Source organism: Osmerus eperlanus, chromosome 17 (genome assembly GCF_963692335.1).
Source record: "Osmerus eperlanus chromosome 17, fOsmEpe2.1, whole genome shotgun sequence".
NCBI lineage: Eukaryota > Metazoa > Chordata > Actinopteri > Osmeriformes > Osmeridae > Osmerus > Osmerus eperlanus.
Window position 1 is genome coordinate 7806753 of NC_085034.1, and position 27441 is coordinate 7834193.

The 27441-nt window shown below is 50.8% G+C and overlaps 1 protein-coding gene across 2 annotated transcripts; it reads left to right on the plus strand.

Annotated features, from left to right (window-relative positions):
- Window positions 1–187: 187 nt before the first annotated feature.
- On the plus strand, window positions 188–22953 carry cnot4b (CCR4-NOT transcription complex, subunit 4b). 2 transcript variants are annotated; one of them, XM_062482728.1, is made up of 13 exons: window positions 189–619; window positions 7001–7250; window positions 8064–8261; window positions 11006–11092; window positions 11207–11308; window positions 11454–11579; window positions 11728–11852; window positions 12100–12300; window positions 12538–12595; window positions 12771–13026; window positions 13192–13770; window positions 17698–17934; window positions 20575–22953. In XM_062482728.1, the coding sequence occupies exons 2-13, from the start codon at window positions 7077–7079 to the stop codon at window positions 20889–20891; spliced, it is 2460 nt and encodes an 819-aa protein (XP_062338712.1). In that variant the 5' UTR covers window positions 189–619; window positions 7001–7076; the 3' UTR covers window positions 20892–22953. The 2 variants fall into 2 exon arrangements, with proteins under 2 accessions (XP_062338713.1, XP_062338712.1); XM_062482729.1 differs by lacking the exon at window positions 17698–17934 and having other exon boundaries at window positions 188–619.
- The last annotated feature ends 4488 nt before the right edge of the window (window positions 22954–27441 follow it).

A 27441-nucleotide genomic window follows, 5' to 3' on the forward strand; every position in this document is an offset into this window, starting at 1 on the left:
TGTGTTTTGTGAGTGAACGCACAAGTGGAGTGAGTGTCCACCGTCCATTTAATTCACATTGGAACACTGAATTGGACTACCTTACCCATGAGACAACGTCAATGGAGCATGCGCACGGAGCAATAAATAAGTACACATGTTTTGTGATCCAGGCACTTCCGGCTACATGTAAAAGGGTGGAGTCTATAACTCAATGAATATACTACACGTAAATCAACTCTACTGAACTGTAGAGAAATACGTGTAATCTTATCCGTGTTACGTTATTGCTTAGTTTTGTGGACAGTGTGTAGAAAGAGTTTTTATTCAGACGCTCTAAACGCCGTCCCGTTGACGTAGGCCCACACCGGCATCCAAAACGCGTGTCCTAAATGATCGCCCCCCCTTCACTCCTCCTCATTTCAATGTAAGATGGTGGTTTGAAGGTAGCCAGCAGTTGCTATCATATACCAACAGAGGCTTGATAGAAAAGGCAAGGTGTTTCCCTCAACCAAATACGTTTGAATTCAAACGCTGAAAGAAATTGAGGTGGCTGCAAAATTACTGGTTGTCAGATTGGTAATCCACGGCCCAATTTGTTGTGAATATCCCTGGAGAGGAATCCCAGCAAATAGGAAGGGTGAGTATCCCACAAACTATCGCCATAAACTATTCAGAGATGGCCAGTTTCCAAGTTGATGGTTGTAGTTAGAAAGTAATATGGCATATAATGTGCTCATTTGTGTAATAGGTCGTAATGTATGGCAATCCCAACATGTGTGACGAGTTCATGTTTGAAAGGGAGCAGTTAAAGCTTCGCTCAATACAATTGATGGTTTTCTCTAGTCTAGTTGACTGAGATATTCAGATAGTGAGAGTCGCAGGCTTTGCCGGGGAAGTTAGGCCGCGCTTGCAAAAGAACGCCTTTTTGCCATCGCTGGTATACCTAGCTAGCTTGCTGGTTCTCTTACCTTGCTTGCTGCAGAACTCTTATGTAAAAAACATAAATCTACATGTGAGTTTGAGTTTCTTATTTGCGCTGTATTTTATTAGTTTGGTCATCTTTATTACCAAGTTAAGACAGTGGCTTGCTACCTAGTTTGTTCACACCGATACTAGCTAGCAATAGCTGCACTGCTAATAGCAACAACAGCCTACTGTACACATTAAGTGGCTAGCTTGCTAGCTATCCCAGTATTGCAGCACCGGCTCAGAGACATGGCATGTTGACAACTACAGCTGTGGTAGCTAATAGTGTTGCTTTTATTCTCTAAAACGTTTTCCTGATTTGTAACTTTTATAACATTAATGTAACGGACACAATACGTATGAACATGGTTTATTGGTATTACGGCCCAGTGTTGTATGGCCGGTACTTTGACAGAGCACAGTACAGTAGTAGCGCATATGCGAAATAGATGTATTTCTTTTCACAATCACATGTATTCATAGTGTGTTTGATGATATTAGGTTAACGTCAATCACACATTTCACATTTTAGGATTTGGCCTGAGTTATTTATATAGATGGCTGCCTAGTTAGCCTAGCTGTCGATGTTTGCAAGTTGTGTACGTAGCTAGATAGCTACTTAGTGTTAATATTCATAGACATTGGCCATTGGTTGCATTCTTGGCACCCACTTATTCCTCTCCCAATGTTGTGACAAAACCATTGTGTTCGATATCTGGACGGACCAATTTTCTTTATTATAGAAACCTAGCAATTTATAGTGACGTATTAAATGGCTGCTCTCGTGATCAATTTGTTTTTGATTGTATTCAACTATAATAGACATCTCAGATGGAAAACTACTTAGACATGTTAGTTCTTAACATGGTGGTGTATATCCACATCCATCAGTGCTCTTGCTAGTAAGTGCTTAGCAAGCTCTTGGTCTCACCATGGAGGTAAACACCCTTGTCGTGGAGGTCTTAGTCACCAGATGAGATGATGCCAAAGGCCATCTCATCTCACAGTAGTCTCTTGAGTAATACCATGCTGCTCTTTGTATTGTCTGTGTCAGAGACATTACAGCCTGCTCTTCCTTTGGTATGAGTCTCTGATGATATCTGACACTATTCCTATGGGTCACACACTCGCATCACATGCTCCTCGGCACCAGAAGGGCCTTGCGTGCTGAAAACTGTAGGGAGACTGTTATCATGATGGTGAGAATGTGAAAAGTTATGGCTTTTTGTTGAACCATATTGTATGCCATTGTCTGCATTCAGTCAACATTGCCACACAAGTTAACTGCTTGGATCTCTTCCAAATAAAGCAGCTAGTTTGGTCAATGACTTGTCTTTTGAGCTCACCTGTGTGTTTTACTGTTCACACTACACTTAAAACGTACCTAATGTAGGCGTGGGGCCGAAGTATAATCAATGCATGAATGCAGGGCTGCCATATCCTTTGACTGTTGGGCAACACTTTACTTTCAGGCTATAGCAATACTGTAAAAACAGTGTATGTACATAGGAATGGCTATGTAATTAAACTATATTAATTCTTAACGGTATAGTGCCAAACCTCGCCCACAGCAAGTTTCACTTTTCACTGAGCCGTTAGTACGTGTATAATGACATGGCAGTTCCTATGTAACTACAATGTTTTTCCAAAGGCATAGTTATGTAGCTGCACGGTAGTCGACGAAACGTTAGTGTAAAGCGGCATGCTGATGCATCACAGCTTTCTGCAGAAAGTCACCAAAGAGGCCAAGCACAAGATGTCCTCGTGTCAATTTTTTCTCTTATGTTCAAACCTTACTCCTTGTACGTGGTCTTAATTGAACACCCGGCCTTGCAAATGGCCAACAGACACTTCACTATGGCAAAAGCATTTAGTTTCTGTTGTGTCCCCTTTGGCACTGATGTTTTTCTTGTCACACTGTTCACAGTCTGACATGGCCACTTCCTCTTGGACTTTTGTGGTAGCCTAAGTCATCAGTACTTAACACAGCCAATTTTGCGTCCAAGGCAATGTCCTTGACTGACGAGCAGACCTACTGGATTATTCTGATTACATGTTTCAGTTTTCTTGTTAAATTCCGCCGAGGTGGTCGACCTGGAATGCTTTTTCGGGGCCTGTCTGTCAATAATTAATTGGAGAGAAAGGGTCACATAGAGATTGTGTAGAATAGGCCTAGTTGGTCCTTGTCGATGACGTGGCGTTAGTGGGGTTACTTTAGAGTTTGTTTTGAAAGATTTACCAAGCCTGCCGATCCTGTGTGGGAAGTTAACGCCAGTGTTTACCTGGTGACATGGCACGCACTCCAAAGGCATCTTAGGCCTGAGCTAGTTCTCTCAGACAGAAGCGATGTCATGTTCTCAACTCTCCTCTCTCCCAAGGCCAGATGCCACAGAGGTTTTAGTAAATCAAGGAAATTGTCAGCCGGTGCTAAAAGTGCACAGCACCATGTTCACACTGAGCTGCTGGGGAAAATAGATTGTTTCCCAGCTCTCTTGCTCCTGTACACTTGGCAAGGCCCAGAGATTCAAGTCAGTGTCCTCGGTTTACCCCTCGAATTCTAACCAACCCTGCATGTAGGAGAGGATGTCTACACCACAGACCAGCTTCAGTATCACCTCAGATATGTTGTGGTTGTGTACCGGCCTAACCATAGCCCAGATCTCAAGGCGCTGGTGACCCATATCTTATACTGCTACAGCCAGACATGAAACCTTAAAGCTTAAGCCCATTCCTGTGGCTTGAGATCAGTTTTTATCTCCATTCCAGAACTGGTTGCCCCTTCACAGGGTAGGGATATGTGGCCCTCTATCTCGACCATACTTCTCATGTCAATTCAAAGTCCGGTTATCTTTTACTGACGGCTGTTTGTACATTTTCAGCACGGGCCGACACCTTCTAGTCTATTCCGCAAATAAATCAACACTGAGCCACGTGACCCAAGTCGCTTGAATCTTTGGTTATGATTCAAGCTGTGGAATTTGGCAACATGCTTTTGTTGGAGAGCTTGTTTTTAGTGCAGCGATTTCATGGTGTTATGTTCTTGGTGGTTCCCTCGGATGTTGCGAGCTGGTGTGCTCAACAAGCTGATCCCGCCGGGCCCACCCTATTTTTTCAGATGGACGCCAGGCTGACGGCTTACCACGCGCATCCCGATGTCTCGCGCTGCCAGTTAGCCGTGCGGTCCAGATTGCGTCTCACGTCGGGTTGGCTACCCAAAGTATATAAAAAAAAATAAAGTTTTGCAAGCACTTTGGTGAGGGCTGAACTTAATTGCAGCGCCGTTCTCTGCAGGGAACCCCTTTCCACAGGCTTTCATTAGCAGTTAACAGATGTCTTCTGGAGCTGATGGGAGAGCCCCCCCCCCCCCCCCCCCGCCAAACAACTGGGGGGGATTCCAGAGCCAGACGGAGCCCCCTGTGGCTGGCAGCCCAGCAGCGAGTGCCACACAGCACACTCTGAAACTGAAAGCCTGGTTGCTAATTCCATCGCAGGCCGAGAGTAAATCGGCGGACTCATCGCAGGCCGCCCATCCTAGCCCCACTTGTCTGTGGGCCAGCCCCGGCCCCAGCCAGGGCCAGGTTGGACTGATGACCCTACATGTAGACCAGGCTGGAGAGGGGGCGGGCCCTGAGAGAGCCCTTCTGCTTCCCGTCTCCACTTCCCTTAAAAGAGAGAAGCGTGTGGGGGTCTGGCTCCTCCCTGTTCATACCCGGGACACGGCAGGGTATTTTTAGACCCCCCTCTCCCTGTCTTTCCTGTACTCTCCACTCTTTTGAGACCATCAGGGTCATCAGGGCTGCCTGATCTGCTTCTCCCTGTCCCATGTTCTCCCCCCTCTCAGAAAAGTAGCTACCTGAGATGCACATTTCGTTAAGAATCGAAGGCTACAAATGTTGCACTGAATATACCTCTGTTTGATAGTGATGTAGCGCCCATATATCTTAGGTATGCTAATACCTAAGGAATTAAACAGGGTCATACATATTTGGCACTTTGGGATTGCCTCCAGACTTAAAGAGGCTGTCGAGCATTTTTCATTATGAGCTGGTGTTGTTGGTTCACATTAGCCACTGATGTGCCACATTGTTGTATTGCCCATGTCCAGCAGCTGCTTGCTCCTGGCTGAGCTCAGGTGGTTGCTGAGGAAACAGTCTTATTATTATTCATTTTATATATCACAGATTATTTCTGTACCTATAGCTATCAGCGATGCCCAAAGGCTTACTGTTGGTGGGTAAATGAGCAATGTCCTGAAGGTAACTTCACACACACCTTCCTGAATGCCATTTAGCTTATCCTAGGTATCTACCAAGGTCCTAAGTTTTCCCAACTGTCCTGTTTGAATTGCATAATCCGCGTTTTACTTTCAACCCAAAGCCTTGTGGACCAGTAGCCTGTGCAGCGCTCAGCAAAACCAAACCAAAACGCTCACTCTAACCCAGAACAAAATAGGAAGACCAGGCCACCATGGGGAATATAGGTGGTTTTCTGTGCCCATTAGCTTAATGCCTACCCAAGCATTAAAGCAGATGAGGTGAAAAGATCCATTTCCCATCCAACCGAAGAGTCAAACGCTAGGGGTATAATTCAAGCCTGTTGACGTTGTCTGGTTATTCCCAGCAAGCGCCCCATGCTGTCTTTCCCTCCAACGCACTCCTCGTCTCCTCCGTCCCGCGACGAGGTCTCCTCACGAGCGGCTGATGAGCCCTGAGTGGTCTCAGTGTGACTTCCCGTCGCCATGACTCCTCAGCGCCGCGGCGCTCTGTGCGCAGCTCTGCCCGGGCTCCTTCCTCCTTCTCCTCCTCCTCCTCCGACCGTGTCTGTTTGTGACTCAGCACTCCGCATCCGTCAACCGTCCCTCTGAATCACACCTCCCTCTAACGCGTGGTTGGAGATCACATGCCACGCGTTTGAGGCCCCCCCCCCCCCCCCCCCCCCCCCCCCGTTGAATGACTACCAGGACTAACCGTGTTTTGTTTTGGGATTGTCATTTAAGCCGACAGAGCTTCAGGATGCCGATACCGAGGTATGTGGTTGAGCCTGTTGTCGGCAACATCTGTCTTCTGATCCGTTACATCGTTGGTGTGGTTCTCCTAGACGGGACGGCGTTGTGAGTTTGTCACAAAGCATGACGTGGACTTTAGAACCCGAGGGGACAGCGAGCGTATGCCCTCTTTCCTTCGTCTCTGGAGCTTCAGCCGGAGGGACCACCAAGGTCTCGTCTGGGCCAGCCTCCCATCTCAGGCACCGCTGCGGACCCCTGAACTGACCGCATATTCCACTGGTGGTCTCTCCGTGGATGATTCCACCCAGACCCTTCCCAGCCAATCACAGCCTCATTCGGCTGTACCGAGTCCGTTTCAGGGCTGTGGTTGGCGACGGTTGGCAGTCAATTCCAATCAGGCCTACAATCCCTCACGCTTACAAGCTATGCCTTTTGGGCCCAGACCTCAATTCCCAAGTACCCGGGGTACAACTCGGAAGACGGTTTCCTTTCTTCTTCTCTGAAAACCTATTTCCTGCAGGCACCCAAGGTCAACAGAATAATGTTACAAGGATGTTACCCGTGCTCTATCTGTAAATAAAGGTGCAGCCATTTGTTATTTGATTGAGGGATTGTGTATCTAGTGAATCAACGCTGCTCTGGCGGGACTCGTATTTCACAATCTTTTTGTTAGTATCCTCTCTCCAAAGGCAGGCACAGCAGAAGACCAACGCAGGCGTCTTGCTGTGGGGCATTTGTACTAATGTGCTTTTGGATTTCCCGCTGGGTAGCCTACATCCTTGGAGTTCCCAGAAAAACGGGGGTCTGTAGAGTTGGACAGTGTTGTGCTTTCTTTTTCTGTCTTCCGGCGCGTTGCTTTTGACACATACTGGTCTGTCTCTGTAGTCTCAAGGCTAAGACCTGCGAGTTAGCCTGAGCTCTGTCGTCCAAAAGGATCTTGCTCTCTGTCCGTTTCTGGTTATTGACTAGTTTGTTGGTTTCTGATAAGTCTCCAAACTTTTTTTTCTCCCCCCTAATTCTTTTTTTCTCCTGTCTTCCTCCCCCCAGCCAAGCTCAGCTCCCCCCCCCTCACCGCCTAGCCACTGTGAGAAGCAGTCCCGTCAGCGCCGCCACGTGTCGTAGAATGTCCCGGAGCCCGGAGTTCAAGGATGACCCCACGGAGTGCCCCCTGTGCATGGAGCCCCTGGAGATCGACGACGTCAACTTCTTCCCCTGCACCTGTGGCTACCAGATCTGCCGCTTCTGCTGGCACCGCATCCGCACAGACGAGAACGGCCTCTGCCCCGCCTGCAGGAAGGTAGGCGGCGCTCCCCGCTCTCACCCCCCCGCCCCCCCCCCCCCCAGTTTAACAATGTCAGAAATGAGATCAATATGTTGTATTCGTTTTCGTCTGGCTATTTAACTGCACAACATGTTTGCCACTCCCTTCCACTGTTCTTTGCCTGAGGAACTACACACAGGTGTTTTGCGGATTAACATCGGGGGTTTTCCTCACAGGGGCCTGCTTGACAGGGGAAGGATGCCGGAGCGAGAGTGCGTTTGATCTCGTGCTGTATCGTCCCTGTAAGCTTTGATAACCAGATTCTAACCACTGCCTGAAGGGGTTTCAGAGTGAATCTATCACAACAAGGCAGCTGTCAAGAGGGGGGTGACACGCGGCAAAGCCACCAAATCTGAGGCGCTTTCTCTCTCCCCGTTTCCACCTTTTTTCTCGCTTCCTTCCTTTCTCTTGCTCTCTTCCTTTTTCTCTGTGTGCAATTACTGATTTTTTTTCTTCCCTCGGCCCGCCAATTCAGCTGATCGATGGGGAAGTCTCCCGGCGTTTGCACTTGACAGGACACAAAAGACTAATGGCCTCCATTTTGACGGTGCACTTTCGCCAACTTTCCTCCACCAGGAATAAGCAGCGATCAAAAACGGGGGGGTGGGGGGGGCTTGGGGGTGGGGGGGAGAAAGAAACGCATTGTGTGAACGTCGACCCAGGGACCCGTGCGTGTAGCCGACAATGGCCGACGCCATTAGGGATGTTTACCACCCAGTCCAGAAGTGTGTGTGTGTGTGTGTGTGGGAGAGGGTCTGACATGCATCTCTCTTCCCCCCTGTGGTGCAGCCGTACCCGGAGGACCCGGCGGTGTACAAGCCCCTGTCCCAGGAGGAGCTGCAGAGGATCAAGACGGAGAAGAAGCAGAAGCAGAACGAGAAGAAGCAGAAGGTGACGGAGAACCGCAAGCACCTGGCCAGCGTCCGCGTGGTCCAGAGGAACCTGGTGTTCGTGGTGGGGCTGTCGCAGAGGCTGGCCGACCCCGAGGTAAGGGAGCAGACGCGCACACACACACACGCACACGCACTCCTCGGTTTTTGTAATCTGTTATGTTGTTTCCCACGTTCCCAGCTCTTTGCTTTCCTGTCAGGCTGCGGTGATTTATACAGGCTGTCTTTTCCTGGTCAGGTTAATGATTGGAGAACGAGTTTCAATGAGACGCTTGCACGCTCGCACACACAGGAAATACGTTTCCACCTTTCTATCCCGGTTTGTGGTATCTATCAAATCAGGCCGAGGGCGGTGGGGAGGGCCTGTGGTCCTGCTTGGAGCCCAGTTTTAGCTGAAGAAGTTTTTCTTTGAGGTATTCACCCCCCCACACCCACCCCCAGGGAAGGAAAACCAGGCCTCTCTTAATAATATAAATATGAATGCTTTTTTTATTTATAGTGCACCCTTTTTTTGTCTAGGCAGTTTCAGGGTCTCAGTCATTAAATAAATAAAAATCGAGCAAAAGTAGAGGGCAATAAATACAAAAACAAAGTGCAAACAAATAAATGCTATAAAGATAATCCGTCTTAGAGAGAGGTTTTTAAACTGGCGGTGCTCTTGGGTAGAGAGCTCCACCGTCGGAGGGTGGGGGGGGGGGCGGCTGAGGGCCCGGGCCCCCACCAACACCAGGTTTGTTCTGGGGGGCGTAGAGGAGGAACCTAGCTGGACCTGGAGAGGCGGGAGGGGTTGTGGGCTGAGAGAAGTTCTTTGAGGTAGATGGGTCCTGTTCCATGGATGCATTTCTGAGGTTGGCAGCAGGTAGTAGATTGGGCCCCAGTGGAGGGATGGGACAATGGGTGTGATGTCATCAGGATGCTGGCTGTGCTGCCTTCGGAGGGACTGGAGCTTCTTTAGGTCTCAGGGATCCTGTCCCTATGACAAGTGTGTTGCAGGAAACCAATCTCGGATTCGGCGGGGATGAAAACCACCAAGCAGAAATGGGCTGGTTTATAGTGAGACATCAGCAATGAATCTGACACGTCTTCCCCTCCATCCCCCTTTACTACACTAGCAGACCCCAGGTAAACATCAGGGAGGTTGGATACAGTGGCGCCTGATATGACATGTAGAAGATAGCTCTCTAGAGCAACTGGGCTGTTGTGTGAAGATCCCGGCTCTTCCAGGGTTTTGTGTTTGATTTGAAACCACGTTTTGTCGCGAGCGGTCGTGAGGATATTCTAATGACATGGCGAGTCTACATGGGTTTTTTGTGTATCCTCGGAATACAGCATAATCAACCATCATGTCAGCGGTGGGTGTATTCACTTCCGAGCAACCACAGTTCTGTTTGCCAGTCTCCCACGCAAGCCCGCTAAGACGACGACAACGACAGCTCGAGTCTCTCTGGCGTCCCAGCCACCCCTGCCTGATGGCGTCCAACATCCGCCATGAAGTCACTCTCTCTAAAAATAGCCCAGAACTAATTATTCATCTCCCCGGCCGCAAAAACGGTAAGGGAGGAGGGAAAAACTGGTAATTTGGCAAGTGGTAGAAGGAAAGATTTCAAGAAGTGTTCAGTTGTTCCTCTGGCCATGCGAGTACATTTCTCACCCTCACGACTTTTGTATCGTGATGGAACACCTCGGCCCACTCTTCCTGGACTTAGGCTATCGTGCTCGAGGAATCCCAATATCAGGTTTTGTTTGGCTAATAAACCACTGCTGTGTCGCTACCGACAAATCCTTCAACGGCAACAAAAGACCTGGATTCAGGTCAGCTTATGTCAGTTAGCTTCTCCCTGTTTTCCTCTCCCTCCTCCTTATCTTGGAGTCGTCCGCCGCCCCCGTATATCCGTTCATCTGTTTCTGTGTCCATCTCCGTCTCTCCAGAAGAGAGGGGAGAGCCTTCGTCAAACAAAGGCCACAAAGAATTTGCCGGTCTCCGGCCCCCAGAGTGACCAGAATGTCAAAAACCCCAGCTTTTCCTGCACCCAGCTCTTGAGTAGCCAGCCAAACCTCCTGAGAGCCAACACAGCACTTGGAAAACTTCTCTCTCACTCTCACTCTTGTCTCCTCGTGCTCCTTCTCCCTCAGGGATCAGTCACCAACCATAAACATCGTCACCTAAATGAAAGGGAGAAAGTGTGCCACCTAGGCTGTCCTGACTTTCTCCGATTTCTTTTCTTCAGCAGTGAACAAGCCAGGTCTGGTGCTAATTAGTTTGTCATCATTTGGAGGTACCTCCTTATAGATCAACCTTAAAAGCAATAGCTTTGTTTTGGCCCCTTAAGCACTAGTGATGACCGAACCCTGGAAACATATTCAATTGTATCCTAATTCGTCAATATCAGTCCAGAACATAAGCCTATTTGTCTGATAGATAATTTTCCAGAGAGATGGTGCTCTCAATTCCAGTTTTACATAACCATTTGTCCCCTGACACACTTTATTCTTTTATGTATTCATTATACCCATGTATGCCTGTCCTTATTACACAGTGCGCCCCTGCAGCGTCATTGAGCTGTGAAGTCTATTTTGTCTCTGAAATCACACGCAAGCTGCAAAGCCCCCAGCACACCAAGTAGAGTCGCACGTTGACAGATTATCATCTCCAGTTCAGATCTAAATGACTTTCCACCCCCCGTGTCTCCAGTCTTGCCGTTTTGAATCGTCAGTCTTTGTGTCTAGAGTTTGAGTTCTTTCATATATATATATATATATATTAATATTTCATGAATATAAACTTGAGGACTTGGCGCATGGGACTAAAAACAGCCTCCCCTCTACTTCTGCTCCTTCCAGGTTCTAAAGAGGCCGGAGTATTTCGGGAAGTTTGGCAAGATCCACAAGGTGGTCATCAACAACAGCACCTCCTACGCAGGCTCACAGGTGGGCGGGAACTCCCTTATTCGCTCTGAAGACGATTGACAGCAGGTGCCGTTCACTGAACCCCCCTGCAACCCTTCCTCTCTTAAACCCGCCTTGTCTCGTCTCGGTTCCCAGGGTCCTAGTGCCAGCGCATATGTGACTTACATCCGGTCAGAAGATGCCCTCAGAGCAATCCAGTGCGTCAACAACGTAGTCGTCGACGGCAGGACGCTCAAGGTGAGCCGCGTCAGCCAATCGCAGCTTTCCCTTTTCTCCTCTCACTTCTTCTCTTCCCGCGTCAGCCAATCACGGCTTTCCCCTCTCTCTTCTTCTCTTCTCCCGCGCTCAACCCGTATCTGTCTGCGCTTGCCCTCCCCCCCAGGCTTCTTTAGGAACCACAAAGTACTGCAGTTACTTCCTGAAGAGCATGCAGTGTCCCAAACCGGACTGCATGTATCTCCACGAGCTAGGCGACGAGGCGGCGAGCTTCACTAAAGAAGAGATGCAGGTTAGATGGGGGGAGCCCCTCAGAACTGGAAGGAGAGCCAGTATCGTACTTTGAATTTCCGTCCGGATCGATGAAAGTGAATTTGAAACGTGACGGTGCATTTGTAAAACCCTGCGGTGTTAACCTGAGCTGTGTGTGGGCTGTCTAGGCAGGAAAGCACCAGGAGTATGAGCAGAAGCTGCTGCAGGATCTATACAAGATGAACCCCTCCTTTCTACACACCTCGGCCACAGGGGGGGACAAACCAAAGGGGAAACCAAGCTCTTTACAAAGGTACCGTCTCTGCAGCTAACACACATTCAAGCAGGTTTGGGAGTTGTCTGTCTCTATCTCTGTCTGTCTGTCTGTCTCTGTGTGTATTTTTTATTTTTTTTGCAGTTAGCCCACCATGCACATTATGTACATTGTTTGGAGTGTAAGGAACTATAGGTTCAAAGTGTATTGTAGGCGTTTGTGTAAAACCATGAAACCCCCCCCCCCCCATCTTTTATTGAGAATATCCGCCTGTTTCCCTCCTCAGGTCCAACAGTAACAACAAAGACGCCTGGCCGTCGTTACAACCCACAGGGAAGACGGCCAACGGGCTGTCGTCAGAGCACAGGAAGTCCCCGCAGTTAGACGGCGGCTCCGACTCCGAACACATGACCCCAGACGGGCCCGACTCGGACCTGGGCCCCGCGGCCGCTCTCTCCCCCTTCTCCTCCAGCTGTGACCCCGCCAGGTAACCACAACACCGTCACCGGCAAGCCCGTAGGAACGCTGTGCTCGCCTCTCCCGCCCGGCAACAGTCGAGGCACACGTTCAATTAATATGCGTGAATGATGTTACCTCAGTCAAGTACACTCTTTCCAACACTAGCGCGTTGCTCCTTTGCGGTGTTGTACTAGCTGGCTGTGTAGGCGTGTGGTGGGTTGAGGAGATCACTACTAACCATCGGTTGCTCTACTCTCTTTCTCAGCCCTAGCGACAAACTGCCAGACATCATCAGTATAGGCAACGGAGAAACCTCACTTCTGGTAAGAAACACGAAACGTCAGACTTCGACGTGGATAACATGCATGCGCCAGAAAACGACTGTGTTTCGATGACTACAAGGCAATGACGTCTAAACTGGCTCATTTTTTTCCCCCATCCACCTGTCCTCCTCTTCCTGTCTCCCACCCCACTATCTTCCCATCCATCCCCCTCCAGCTCCCGGGCAGCGACTCCCCGTCGCCCCCTCCCGGTTTCACCAAGACCAGCCTGGTGGTGCCCATCAGCGTAGCAGGCATCACGGCCCGCTCGCCCTTCGAGGGCGCCGCCGCAGAGTCCCAGTCGCTGTTCTCAGACAACAGCAACTTCCGGCACCCCAACCCCATGCCCAGCAGCCTGGGCGGCTTCCACAGCTCCCCTCAGAACAACTCGGACTGGCCCACGGCGCCAGAACCACATAGCCTCTTCACCTCAGGTGGGGTCCCCATGTCTTAGTTGCTAGAACTTTCTTGTGAAGGACTGCTGCATGTCTTACTTGGAAAGGGGGAAAACATTTTGCGTGCTGAGGTACCTGATGCTAACGCGGCTAACGGGTTTAAGCTAACTTTGGGTTTTTGTATCTCCTGTCCCGTCCCTCCAGATACCATCCCAGTATCGTCCTCCACAGACTGGCAGGCGGCCTTTGGCTTCGGCTCGTCCAAACAGCAGCAGGACGACGACCTCGGCTTCGACCCGTTCGACATCACCCGCAAAGCCCTGGCCGACCTCATCGAGAAGGAGCTCTCGGTGCAGGACAGCTTCTCCTCGCCCCTGTCGCCCGGCCCCCTCCACCCCAGCCCTCACCACCACGGCTTCTCGCTCCCCGCCAAGGCGGGCCTCGGCCCCCCCGGGGGCTTCCTCCCCCCCAACCACCTCCTCTCCAACACGGGCCTCCCCAACCACTTCTCTCAGCACCAGAGCCACCCCCACCGCCAGTTCTACAGCTCCTTCAGCTTCCCCGGGCACCCGTCCTCCTCTTCCTCCTCCTCCTCCTCGTCCTCCTCCTCCTCCTGCGCCTCCCGCCACCCGTGGATGGGCATGGCGGCCGTGTCGGCGCCGTCGCGCAATAACTTCGCACACTTGAACCACACTGCCACGGGCTCGGCCTCGCGCAGCTTCCTGGACTTAAGCATGCTGCCACAGCACCACAGCACGGGCCTCGGAGGCATCCCCATCACAGGTGAGGAAGGGAGCGCGGGGGGGCCGCGAGGGGCTTCTGGGAAAGGGAGAGCTCTTGCCGGGTGTGTTCGGAGTGTAGGCGGCGGGTTTGTTTCGTCTGCCGGAATCATACCGGCTTCTGACCGGGAAGAGAGCTTTTTAAAGGGTGCGTTCCACACCGATCTAAACGGAAGTTCGTAGCATAAGTGTTTGCAGAAGTAGCACAGGCGCAGCCAGATGAAATGTAGCCATGATGTCATTGGGATCCATTGCGTGATGGATCACACGGATGACCACTGGGTGGCAGCACATGATTACGGTGACGGGTGGGAGCAGCAGGGGGGGGAGAGCAGAAGTAGTCCAGCCCACCGGGAGCCCCATGCTAGGAAGCGGTCTGGAGTCGGGGCCTTATGCTTTTAGAGTGCCTACCCATCATTGCGTTCGGAGCACTTGTGACGCGCGGTGGAACAGTCCTCCGTAACCCGTGATTGCGCTCCCCTCCTCACGCTCTCTCGGCAAAGGCAGTCGGAGCATATGGCATCATTAGCTAATGTGCCATGGAAGTGCTCTCCGCCGAAGGAGCAAATGGAGGCTGACTGAAACATCCGGATCATAGAACAGCCGCTCTACCAAGCTTCCCCCCCCCCCCCACCCAGTGACACACTACTATATTCCGTCTGGAAATAGCCACCTTTCACTAAAGAGCCTGTCTGCAAGTTCAGTTCACTCAAGGTAGAAAAGTCAATATGGTGGTACTGGAAAGCCCCCCCCCCCACACACACACACCACCGGCCACCTCGTTCTAAGTGACTCGAGTGACTTTAGCGTCAGCCCGTGCCGTTTTGAGAAACCGCCGTGCATGCTAGCTTGGTTCCGTCAGTGTTCTCTCCCTCGAACCCCTCTCTTCATGAAACCCACGAAAGCCATGAGATTTTCGTCGGTGCTGACACAGAAGAAGAGAATGTTCGGTACAGTGGAGGGCTTAGTCAGAGCTTACCACCAGCTACAGGAGTACAGGACTCGCCTCCCAATCCCTGACGTTCTGCCAAGCCCAGGGGCAGGTGCCTGGATTTAAAGAGTACATCGTATAAATCATTCATCGTCCCCCCCCCCTGTTGGTTTTGACGAAAGCGAGTGTGCTTTTGCTCTGTGGCTTTAAGGCACCTCGTGTGAAATTGGTCCCTGTGGTGGGATTCTGAAGTGTGGATGGGGGGGGGGGGGGGGTAGTAGTCTGGAAGTACTGTGCGTCTTCTGCCCCAGAGTCATCGGGTCAAAGGAATGCAGAGTGAGAGTTTGCCGGGGGAGTTCGAGCTCCGCATGTAAACCTGTGTGTGTCGTTTGGCTGAGGCAGCGCAGGGTCTGGTCGACGGGGACGGGGGGACCTGTCGCTGTCTCGTCTGACATCAGTTCCGGGCACCCTCATCCAGGTGACGTATTATTATCCGTCAATGATTTTGGACTTCCTCTATGAAGAGATCTGCGATGTCCGAGGAAGAGGGGAATATCCCGCGTCGCGCCGCTCTCTGACCCGACCGTCACATGCATGCTGACGTGCACGGCACACACAAACGCCCCCCCCGTTTCTGGAGCAGGCAGGTATGTCGTTGCGAATGCAGGCTGGCTGTGTGTGTGCGTGTGGGTGTGTTTGTCTGTGTCGAGGTGGAACGCGTCCAGGTCCGCGCTAACAATGCCATCCCCGTTCGACTGTCTAATTAACGACTTTGCTCACAGTGAAGCCAGCAGTGTCCAAACACAAGAAATTGGTTGTAAAATGGAGCCAATTAAAGAGAACGGAGGCCTCTATTGGCTGGCGACCTTTCCCTAATAACAGGATCATAAAAGGGAGTCCAGCCAGTCTAATGTTAAATAATTCCGTCCGTTGGAGAAGGGTGGCGGTCTATGACTTAGTTAAAATTGATTTCTGAAGCCAGCTCTCTCGCTCCGTCTCTCTCTCCCTCTCCTCTGTCTCATGAATAAAACATGACGCGGCTTGTTTATCCGCTGATGCAAATGGCAACACAGGTGATGATGTTAATGCCAGCTACGCTCCCCCTGCTCGACTAGCGCATAACAAATGAAAGGCGGGAGGCCCGCCGGAGGGGCCGGCGCCTCCGACCACAGGGGAACACACCCCAGGCTTGAGTCTGTACAGAGGTTCTCGTCTCCCACACCCAGCTTGTCTTGTCGGCCTACTCCACCCCATAACTGGGACCTGTCTGAACTGTAGAACGGGTTGGAGGTTTGGACTGTTCGTAACGCCTTCCGGGAGAGAGTTTAGCCACGCTTTCCTTTTCGCCGATGGCGGCCCGTCCACGCGTCGGGCCCCCACCCCCAGGGCCCCCTAAAAGGGCTAACATACGAGCCGACGAGCCACCTACTGGACAGTCGCAGCTGGCCTGCATCACAGACACCGGCAGTCGTCCTGTCAATTAGTATTTATTATTCATCGAGTGCCTGTAAGTTGGAGTGCTCTGGCTCCTCTCAGGAGGGACGCCCCCCGCACCAGCACCACCTCCTCTCATTAGTCTGTGCTCTAATTGAGCCCATCTCTAACAACACCACACACACACGAGCGTCACAGTCAGCCAGGAGACAGGAGAGTGGGGCTCGTCGTCGCTGCACACACAGTCTCAGAATTATTTCTGCCGGGCTGCTGGAAGCCTAGAATCCTTGTTATTCTTTCATATTTCCAGAGTAGCCCCCCCCCCCTCCACCCCTCCTGTCCTCCACCATCCTCCGCATGTAGCCACGGTAACTGTCCGGCCTATAGGTTACCCTGGTGTAGTCCATCACTGTAAAACGCTAGAGGCTTCGCTCACCATCGGGAGGCTGTGTTATGCATTATAAACGCGGGCTAAAAACTAGGATTCCGTGGGATTCTCTGTGATGCGTACCTCGACGTCTGGTGTGTCGGGCCTGCTCTACCAATCCCCCCGCCCCCCGCTCTGCCAAGAAGAGATGTAGCTGTTCTGTCGAGTCACTGTGACAAGGTGTGGTGTGTGTGTGAAGACAGAGAAGCAAGGTGACTGCTTCCAGTCCCCTGGTGTGTCGGTGCTCTCTGTACAGCCGGGGTAACATTATCGCAGGCAGGTGCCACATGTTTCTGAAGGCCGGCCAGTGGGGGCCCGGGCCGTAGCCAGGGTGTTTTTTCCGTTGCCCGGTGCAGACCGGACAATTAGCCCACCTCTCCTCTGGAGGTGGTCTGCTGCCGGCCCCGCCGAGGCATCCCGGGGGGGGGGGGGGGGGGGGGGGAACGCCTGTCTGGCAGAGGTTACTAAGGACCCTGAAGTACAGACTGAGTCTGTGAGGGAGAGATGTGTCCTGAAGGTGGCTGGGCGGCCAAAGGCAGCTAGTTGAGCCCAGTGGGAGGCTTCCCATCACCCGTCTCCTCCCCAACCTCCACCACCAGCAGCCTGATGGAGGGGCACCTCCCACAGCCCGGCTCGTCTAGATACAACCAAGAAAAAACCACACGCGTTTACTTTGGCGTCCGCCCAGAAAAATGAGCCGCTGTATTATTTAGAAGGGCCCAGCTCCCCCCCCCCTCTCTCTCTCTCAGCGTAGCGCTGTGCATTATAAATACGGAATGGAACGAGGAATTACAGCATAACGGAGGAGTTTAATCAGCTGTGTTTTCCACTTTACGGCCCCAAATAAACGTTAAGAGGGGGGGGGGTAGTCTTCGGCAGTCTGTAACCTTACACATTGCTCAAGGATAAAGAGAGAGAGCGTGTCGTGTGGGATACTCAGGCTTATAAAGCCACGGATGCTTTCGTTTTTTTCCCGTGCCAATGGCGACGAGCGCTCCCCAAAAGCCGTGGGGGGGGGCTCCCCAGCCGGACGACTCGCCCCGATTGGCTGGGCCCCGGCCCCCCGACATGTGAGTGGGCGTCACCTGTTGTGCGTGCCTTCCTTTTAAAGGGCTCTGTCTCTCTCTGTTTCCGCGCAGAACACAGCGGGGCGGGAGAGGGTATAAAGGTGAAAGAGTGGCAAGACGGCCTTAGGGCGCTCTTGCCCAACATCAACATCAACTTTGGGGGGCTGCCCAGCTCCTCGCCCTCGTCCTCCTCTTCCTCCTCCTCGTCCAGCGTTAACCACACGGGGGCGCCGGCGGGCTCCAGGGGCGTCTCCCATAGCCTTAGCTGGGATGGGACGGCCAGCTGGATGGACCCAGCCATCATCACAGGTAACTGGACCCGGTAGAGGGGGTGCCTGGTGGAGACTAACCTGGTGGGGGGAAGGGGAGGATTGGGGCACTAGGACCGTGGGGAGGGGGCAGGCATATACTGTGGTGTGTGTGTGTGTGGTGGAACTAACCAGGATTGTAGTGTTGGAGGGGTTCTGGCTTAACTTGGGTGTGGGGTTGAGGGGGGGGGGTGCATGTCAAGTTCTGCCTCTGATTGGCTAACAAACCCTTTAGCTGCTATTGTGTGGCGTGTGTGTGTTTTTTTTTTTGTGTGCGCTGATTTGCACGCATTTCCAAGCGGTTGTACGTTGCGCTGTGGGCGTCTTGTAGCAGCGTGTCGCCGTGGCTAGCCCCAGCGGCGCCTCGACCTCCCCCACCCCCCTCGTGTAGAAAAAACGCCGCCCAAAGCCTCCGTCAGCTGGCGACACGCGGCGCGTCGGCTACATTCGCTCCGGCTGTGCGGGCGGCTCCGGTCCTACCCAGCGCTAATAAAGCCAGAACAGAGGTCACGCTGGGCCCCCTGGGGGGCATGTTGTTTGCAGAAAAGAGGGGGGCGCGCGTGTGTGGTGCCTTTGGTGTTGCGTGTGAGATATGTAGGTCACGCGGGTCGTGCCACCCACAGCCAGGAGGGGAGAGAGAGAGCGAGAGAGAGAGAGAGCGAGAGCGAGAGCGAGAGCGAGCACAGAAGGAGTGAACTGTGCAGCCGTCGTCATCTCTAATCACACCGCGGCGTGTAACAAGCTGTGTAACGACCAGGAGGGCGCTGGAGTCTCGCCCGCCGGGTTTGACCGACGACTCAGATAATACCCCGGGATTGCATCGCCGACGACAGCCTTGCACTCGATCACACCTCGGGGTTACGGAGCATGTTAAATAGAATCGAGTACAACTTTATTGTTCGTTGCAGGCTAAACAATTGCTGGTCTTCTGTGATGCCCATTTGGGTTGGATTGGATATGTGTTTAATGTAGCCTATCTTTTCGTTATTTTTGTTGCCAATCATAGTTGAGATTTTCGAGTAATTTTTTTTCCTAGTACTGGCTCGGTGTTTGCGGTGGCGTTGGAGCATAGTTTATAGAAAGCGCGGTCATAACATCTCTGCTTATTCTACAGTTACAGAAGAATAGAATAAATCGTCCCGGCTGCATACCAAGCAGTTTCTGGGTCACGTATTGTAAGAGGGGGAGGGGGGGGGCAGTACTGCATCCTGCTTCACTGCCAGCCAAGAGTCAGTCCCACTACTCCCACCCCCCCCCGCCCCCCTGAAATCCATACCTCCCGTGCACAGCATACTTTACAATCAATCAGATGCTATATATCTAAAATAAAAAAATCTAAATAAAGGCTGGACCACGTTGCCCGGGGATACGGCGTGGACGTGCTATTGGCTAAGATCTGCACCGTCACAGCGGCACGCGTCAGCATTAGCACCACCGTCCCTGAACTTGGAGAACAAGTGACATCTCTGTCAACGCTGTGCGGGGGGGGGGGGGGGGTTGACTCGCCCAGAGGGGCGGGACTGAAAGTCACAGCACCTGAGGCAATTACATGAGGAACACCAAATCTCTTCCCACTCCCTCGTTTGTGCTTGTGATTATGCCTCCACGGGCTCGCTACGGTTCAGACTTCTTTTCCTCCCCCGGTTAACCCAGCGCTCGCCGCAACTGTGACTATCTTCCCCCTAGCAGCGCTCCGGCACGTCAAGCCCGGCACATGAAAGAGATTTGAGGACTATTGGTCTTGACGAAAAAGAGCCGTGCTGGAGCAGCCAGGCACTCGGGGGAACAGCGTCGCCCTCGTTCAGTACAAGACCAACGCAATTAAGGCTGTCGCTTGACGTCGGCCGGCGTACAGATATCTAGGGGGTTGAACGTTTCCGTAGAAATACTCACCCTGTGTCGGGCACCGCAACGATTTATGGATTTTCAATGGACTTGATCTTGGGTGTCATTCTCCTCAAGAGGTGGAGCACCAATCAAAAAACACACAGCCTATTGGCTTGAGGAGTCGTCGATAACTCCCTCAAAGACAATGCTCCTGAGCACCAATTAGCTTCCTTACCTCCTGACCTTTGGAGGGCAGGAGCAGTGGCCTGTTACTGGGGCCAGCTCCACCACTGACCACCCTGCCTGCCTGCCTGGCTCTCCCCTGCCAGGGATTTCCTCCGTTACGCTATCAGGTTTCACCACTAAATCACATCACAGCTCCAGACTGTGTTCATAAGAGCCAGTTGCCCCACAGGGGGGGGATGTAGGCAGCCCCCCCCCCCCCACACACACACACTCAACACACACACACCCCAACTGCTGGTGTAATAGTGGCCGATCGATTCTCTTCTGTCTGAGCCTCAGGGCGTAATACCAGGGCCTCTTATCAGGCCCTGCGGCCCAGACCGGAGCCATCGATACTCAGCCAGGCCATGATCCCAGCTGATCAGCTCCTAACTTCTGTGCCGACAGTAAGAAGGGAAGGAGGGGTGGTGCAAGGGAGGGGAAGGAACAAGGATTGATACACACACACACAAAGATCAGAGCATAGGAGTCCTCTTAGATTCACTGCAAAGATGGAGAAATCCATCGTCTTCAGATCTGTGGTTGTGGTATTTATCTCTCTCTCTCTTCCTCCCTTTTTCACGCCCAGGTATCCCGGCCTCGGCAGGCAACAGCCTGGACTCTCTCCAGGACGACAACCCCCCACACTGGCTCAAGTCCCTGCAGGCCCTCACAGAGATGGACGCCCCCCCAAGCTCCACGGTGCCCCCGCAGCCCCCACACAGCGGCCCGTTCGGGAGCCAGGTCCCCCTCCACAGAGGCGGCTGGGCCCCCTACCCGCCCCCCGCCACGGCAAACCCAGCCAGCCAGTTCCACTCCCCCCCGCCAGGCTTCCAGACAGCCTTCAGACCCCCGGTCCAGACCCAAACAGACCTGCTACAGAGTGCAGCCATGGATCGTCACTAGGGACTGTGAAAACACACACACACACACACTTGCATAAACACACCGGCGAACCCCACAGAGACATACGTAAAACACACCAAACCAAAATCACCCGAAGTACAAAATACAGAACTATTAACAAAATGATAAGATTATATACTACTTTATTTCTTCCATCTCCTGGTTCCATCATCTTCAGAGCTCTTGTGTCCTTTTATTCGGTTTTGATCATTTTTTTCCCTTGACCTTTTGGCCCGCTATCCCAGTCACACTTCCTGTTCACGTCTTAACGCATCATGATCACATGACCACCGGGAGCGTCTCCATGACAGCGACAGAGACAGACAGAGGCCTCAGGGTGGCCGTGACTAATCTGGGGGTGGGGGTGGGGGGGGGTTAAATGAGCTCAGGTTTTTTATTTTATTCTTATTATAATTTTTAAAACCTCATAAAGAAAATGGCAATCCAAATAGCTGAGCAGGGGATCATAGGAAATGCCCGTCCCCTAGAACAGAGACAAAAAAACCATGCTTGAGAGGATTATGCCCAATAGTGCAAGTCCAGTTGACTGGTTGCTCCGGAGGCCTCAGAGCAGGATTGGAACACGTCTGCCCTCAGAGCGCCAGTCAGAATACCTTCTCCCCGTCTGTCTCCACGCCAACAGAAGGCTCCTCCTACCAAGCCTGGGGGGGCCCTCTGCAGCAGGAGTCGGGTTTACGCTACACTGAAGAATGGTGGGGGTGGAGGGGGGGGATAGGGGGGGGATGCAATTCTTCGAGGTGGGTTCTTTTCACTTCATTTATTTCCCAGGATCAAAGGAATTAAGGAGGGAGGATGAAAAGCCGAAATCGAAAAAAGCCTTCACTGAGCTTGATGTGGTCGAACTGGAGCCGTCTGGAAACGGCCGAGCGTGCAGCCGCGATAGGTTTCACCCCCCCCCTCCCTGCGCTGCGCTCAACCATGGCCTTAAAAGGGTGTGGGTCCAGTGCCCCCCCCCCCCCCCAACAGGGTGAAGAACGTGCACCTCCCTCGAAGGTGACACGCGAGCGGGTGGGAGACGGTCCCCCCCCCCCCCCCCCCCACACGCCCTCAAAAGCGTAGCGGCTCAACCTCTGTATCAGAGGGTAGTTCCACGCCACGCCCTCGAGGCGGCGCCCCCTCAGGGGCGACTGGCGTTTTAACCCGCTCCGGCACGAGCGCAGGGCAGGGTGTGTGTGGACTCTGGGGCGCCACCGTGTGGCGCCTCTGCGGGGTTGCCCCTCGCTCCCAGACTCCCAGTGTCGATGCTGCTGCTACCGGTTTGGCTCCACCGTTCAACTCATCGTGAGGAGGAGGATAGAGGAAGTGTGTGTGTGTGGGAGGAGGGGGGGGTTGTTTGACTTAGCAAGCGAGAGAGATTATGTGTGATGATGGGCTTGTGTTTGCCACAAGCTTATGCCTTTATGCCTGGTTTTTATTGTAGTGCAAAGTAAAGGCATGGCTTAGGGAGTTTTTTTTTTCTGGCATGGCATTTTTATAAGGTATCAGAATCAGGGGAAACTGCAAGCGCGTTCACTTATAGAAGAGAGGGCATTTTAATCATTATTAGGCAACAACTTGAGGATCGATATCAATTCAAACGGTGGCCTTGTAGATAGCAGACAGGCTTTAGAAGCGCCGTCATCCACCAAGTAGACGCGTGACAGCTTCTCCCCCACCGTCACGTTCCTTATCAGTTGAACGGTCGTTTCTTGGGAATGTGTGCTGGGATAGTGGAGTCACAGGTCAACTCGAGCAGACTTCGGGGGCCAGTCCTCCATGTACCTGTATCCCCTGCCAACCCCTTCATTCAGTTTAACGGTCTTCAGTTTTTGTCACTTTCCATTAGGGTACTTACAACCTTTTCAGTATTCAACCGTATTAATGTGGATTAAGGATTTCAAACTTGAGGAAACCAATTCAGTCCAACCATGGGTTTTACACAATGCAACAACAACAAAAAACACACGACATAAGTCTAAAACGAAGAGCTGAAGGAATTGTATCTCTCCACAGGTCTGGAAGAAAAAACTAAATCTTAAATAAAAGACAAAATGTGACACTTTGGAAGTGTGAGTCTGTTTTTTTTCTTCTTCTGTTCAATCAAGGCATTGTCTAAATCGGTGGTCTGTATGTTCTAGATGTTTCCCTGCTGCAAATGAAGGGTTGTTATCACACTTCTGCAGAGCTTGATAATGACCATTTCATTTGAATCAGGTGTGTGGGAGCAGGGAAACCTCTCAAACATACAGGACAGTGAGCCCTAAGGACCAGAATTGAAGACTTTGATTTGTTTCCGGGTAAGTCTTTCTATCTATTTCTAATGGTCATATACTGAAGTATTGCATTACGCACAGTTAATCAATGCACTGTCAAAGCTAAAGCCCCAATACCACATATTCATCAACTCACAAGCACCTGTTCATGTGGCTTGCCAACAGTTCAAAGAGACCGAAGGCGACGAGCTTCGTATGATTCTCGCAGATAATTCAGTTCAAGAAGCTGCAGTAGGCAACCACGCCGGCCCCAGTTGCCGTGGAAGTGTTTGAAAGGACACTTCAAATGCTTTCAGTGCGGGCTAATTAACTTTATCGTGCAGAAGAGGCAGCAGTTTGCAGATAATGTCAAGAGCAAATTAAGCGCTCACGTTGGGCTCGGCAAATTCTTTGTGTTGCATGTACTTCGATGTGACAGTCATGCTTTCCAAAATGCATTATATATTAATTTTATATAATTCGACAGGTTTATATCATGTTCACATTTATTGCAAACCAGTGTTGTTCTTAAACTGTCTCCGTTTCCATTCTAAACCCACAGAGTTCGGAAGCACGCAAATCGTTGGCCGAGCCAGGTACAATTAAGGCTGGCTTCTCTTGATGCTTAGATTTGAATGGATCGAGCGCAGCTGGCCTAAATGCTTTCATGCAGTATTCATCGAGACCATATGTATTATCGTCTCTTCAAATGAGCCTAGCTGCTGTGGACTTTTTTTGCACTCCCTCAATCTCACTTCTGATTTGCCCGCCCTCCCCTTCTCATCCTCTCAAGTCTTTGCAGCTGAAACATGGCTGACATCCTCTTTGATGTGATCTAATGCCCTTCGCCTCCACTTTATCTCCAGCGTCCCTGTCTGGATCTGACGAGGAAATCGGTTGTTCAAATCACAATTGATTTGTATAGGCCTACGTCTAAGAAACCACCCCGTTTAAGATGCGTACTTACATGCTGCTTCGTCTCCTTCATGTTTGGCCTCGGGACCTGCGTCTCGGGCTGGGCCGGAGATGGCAGTGCTACGACTGAACTACGACTGAACTGCGGCCGGCGAAGTCAGTTGAATTTGCATGAGATGTATATCCGATAGATAAAAGGTTGCATAGTGGCCGTTTTGTGTTTAAACCATAGGATGACAAATGTAATTAGTAAACACACCAATGAAATTTATTTTTGTAATGATTTTACATTCCACAGTTGAACATTTCCAGGGTTTCTTTTTTTAAATTCCTTTTTTATTCGTTTTTCAAGTTTACTCAACAGACACAGTACTGATGTTAAACGTTGATAAATCCTTTAGATTTTAACGTCCGTTCAGAATGAAAGTTGCAGTATCTCAGTTTTTTTGCTATTATACACCATTCTGAAGCTTGAGCACACATTCCCATTAACTTCACATGTTAGTCAAGCACACACTTTTAGGAATTTATTAATACATTTCAGACTGCATACATTTATACTGGGATTCAGGGGAAATGATTTCAGAAGGGGTTAATAGCACCCAATAGTCAATAACTACTTTCAGTCAGCAACTATACAACTAGCTTCTTTGTTGATGCAGTGTAAAGACCTTGCAGAGTTCTAATAGAACTTTCTTCAGGTGCGGTGTCATCAAGGTGTGCTTTTGTGACATTGTACCACACAAGTGTCCCATTGTGTGTCAGCGCATGCTTCACTACCGCGTCTGCACCAAGAACCTAGACGGAATGACGCAAAAACAAGGAAGCAGGAATTGCGTGTGTACGAGCAGTGGATAACCTTTTTGTATGAAAGCCTTGTTGTGTAATCCTCATAGACGGAAATAAATATTTGTGCCGTAAGTATGTCAAGGAACATCATCTTACATAAGGCTGGATGTGCTCCATTCAGAGGTGGGGGGGGGGGGGGGGGGGGTTGCTTCTCCAGGTCCCCTCCACAGTATTCCCACTGTATCACAATTATCCACTATAAGGGATAAGGCGGGTCTTATCTTCCACTGTTGCTTCAAGCTTTTTTTTTTTCTTTTTAGAGGCACAGCTCTTGAAGTGTGTCTAGTGGTTTTAATGTAATTTCATGCCCAATTGCATTATCAGCTTGTGTCCCAAGGAATATTTCTTATTACGGAGAGAAATATCCAGTGTGCAAAGCACACATTGAGTTCCAATTTGCAGATGTTGTTATTAATCTATCCCTGTGGCTCTTTCAACCTGTATACTTACATACTGAGTAAATAGGCATACTGCTCAATCAGCATATAGACTTCAACTCGAAGATCCAGGGATATCAGAAGGACTTGGATTGTCGTGCCGAGTTTGGTATGCGGCGCTCTTTTACAGGTTAACAGTCACACATCTGAGTTTGGTCGATTTGTGTCTGTGGTCATGTTTAAATTACGCCCGAAATGAGGTTTTGCTGCTTCTGTTGACGCGAAGATTACATTTTTTATGCCAATGTCTTTTTTATGTCTGCTCTGTCAAACGCATCACCATAAGCAAGGTCAAGTGACCCTTCGTAGAGGTCAGGGTCCTGTGTAGCGTCATAAAGGGAAGGAAAGGGGAGGATGACAAATGACAACATACATCACCGTCCGTTTGGCCAGGGTTCTCTGTGTCCTGCCAAGGCCAAAAATAAATAAAATACCTAAATATGGTGCTGGCTGAGAAGCAGTGGGCATGTGTATGAAATATGAGCAGGTAAAGCTGGTGGCTGAACATGACCTGGAAAGCACAGAAGAGCTTTCCCCCCAATCCTAGCAAAATGGTGCTTGCTGTTTTACGGTACTACGGAATGACTTGTGCTTGCCTTATAAAAAAAAAAACAAACATGTTTCAACCTACTCCATTTGAGGTACATGATGAAACGGGAGCTGTACACTACCCTCAAACCACGAGCTTCCACACTTGTCCTTGATTCACTCAGAGAGGGGCCCTGCAGGAAACCTGCTGTCTCCCGGCAACACACGGAGCGAGAAGAGCCGGGTGTTTGGAGGAGCAGTCGGGGCCTCTCTTTAGACGCACACAGATTTCCCCAGGAAGAGAGTCGGCGTGTTCCCATCAGATGTAATAAATCACTTACAGACGCGCTTAAGGCAGCCGCAGCATGGCGTCGAGACAACTCGCTAGCAAGCCTGTCTTTTTGAGCCCCGTCCATGGGGAAAAAAAACAGTCCCTCCCAAAAAAGATGTCGAGACCAAAGCAGAGTGTGTTGTTTAAACAGGATACTGCATCTTTCTATTTTCATATATATATTTTTTTTCCTCAGATCAAAGACTCCGCCTTCATATGTCACCTAAAGGCAGAGCTTGACTTTATTGTCATAGTATAATAATTTCTACAACAGATTTTTTTTTTCTTCTACAGAGACCGCAAAACACCCACACACACTTACTTCTATGACTACAATGTAATAAAACCAAACAGACGTCCCACTCGCTCCATACACACTCAATCAACAGCTCACTCACTAAGGATGGAAGGGTTTCAATCCAGTAAAAAGGAATAGACACAAATGAGAGAAAGAGGAATGCATGTATAAAATGTTAAATGATACTGGAACGTTTGAAAGGATTTTAGAGGATGCCCTATATAACGAGAATGAAAATGCTCTGACATTGGAATTTGTCCTGGCTGTCGTTTCTCTGGAATATTCTGTACAATAATGTACAAGAATGAGGATATCCTGGGATGTGCTCAGCAGTCGCCTACCAATCAGGGAAAACCACTCAAGCATACACGATTAGTCAACCTAGCCATAACTGCTGCATTTTGTTCATTATGCAAGTCAATATGATTAAGTCCTCGTTCGCTTCCTCCTCGTTTTTCGAGTTCCCGGGGGGGGCAGCCCAGCACGCCGACGATCCAGCCGAAAATCCCACAGGAGGCTTCACCAAAGAGGTCATGTTGTCCAGGAGAGATTCCCCCTCCTTTGGAGAAAAATGTGCCATTCATAACACTTCCACCACAGTCAGTCTAGGCTACTCTTGCATGTCTAGTTTCAGCGAGCTCGTTCAGCATCAGTTTTCATTGGTGTCAGGCATAATACTCCCTTGTCTAACATCAGCTACCTGCTGCTATGTGTCTAAACACTAAGGACAGGCTTGTGAAGTTCAGATGGCCCATCGTTTCGATTACTGACCACCACAGCTGTGCCACAGTCCGAGATGTAGTCATGCGTTGCTCGCTCCACCCCCTCCCATTTTCCGGGACATTCTCCCAAAATGTTTCTCTAACGTTCCTTGAAAGAAGGCATTGTCGTGGAACATCCATCTGGGCATCCCCGCTCCACCACAACAGACAAACACAAC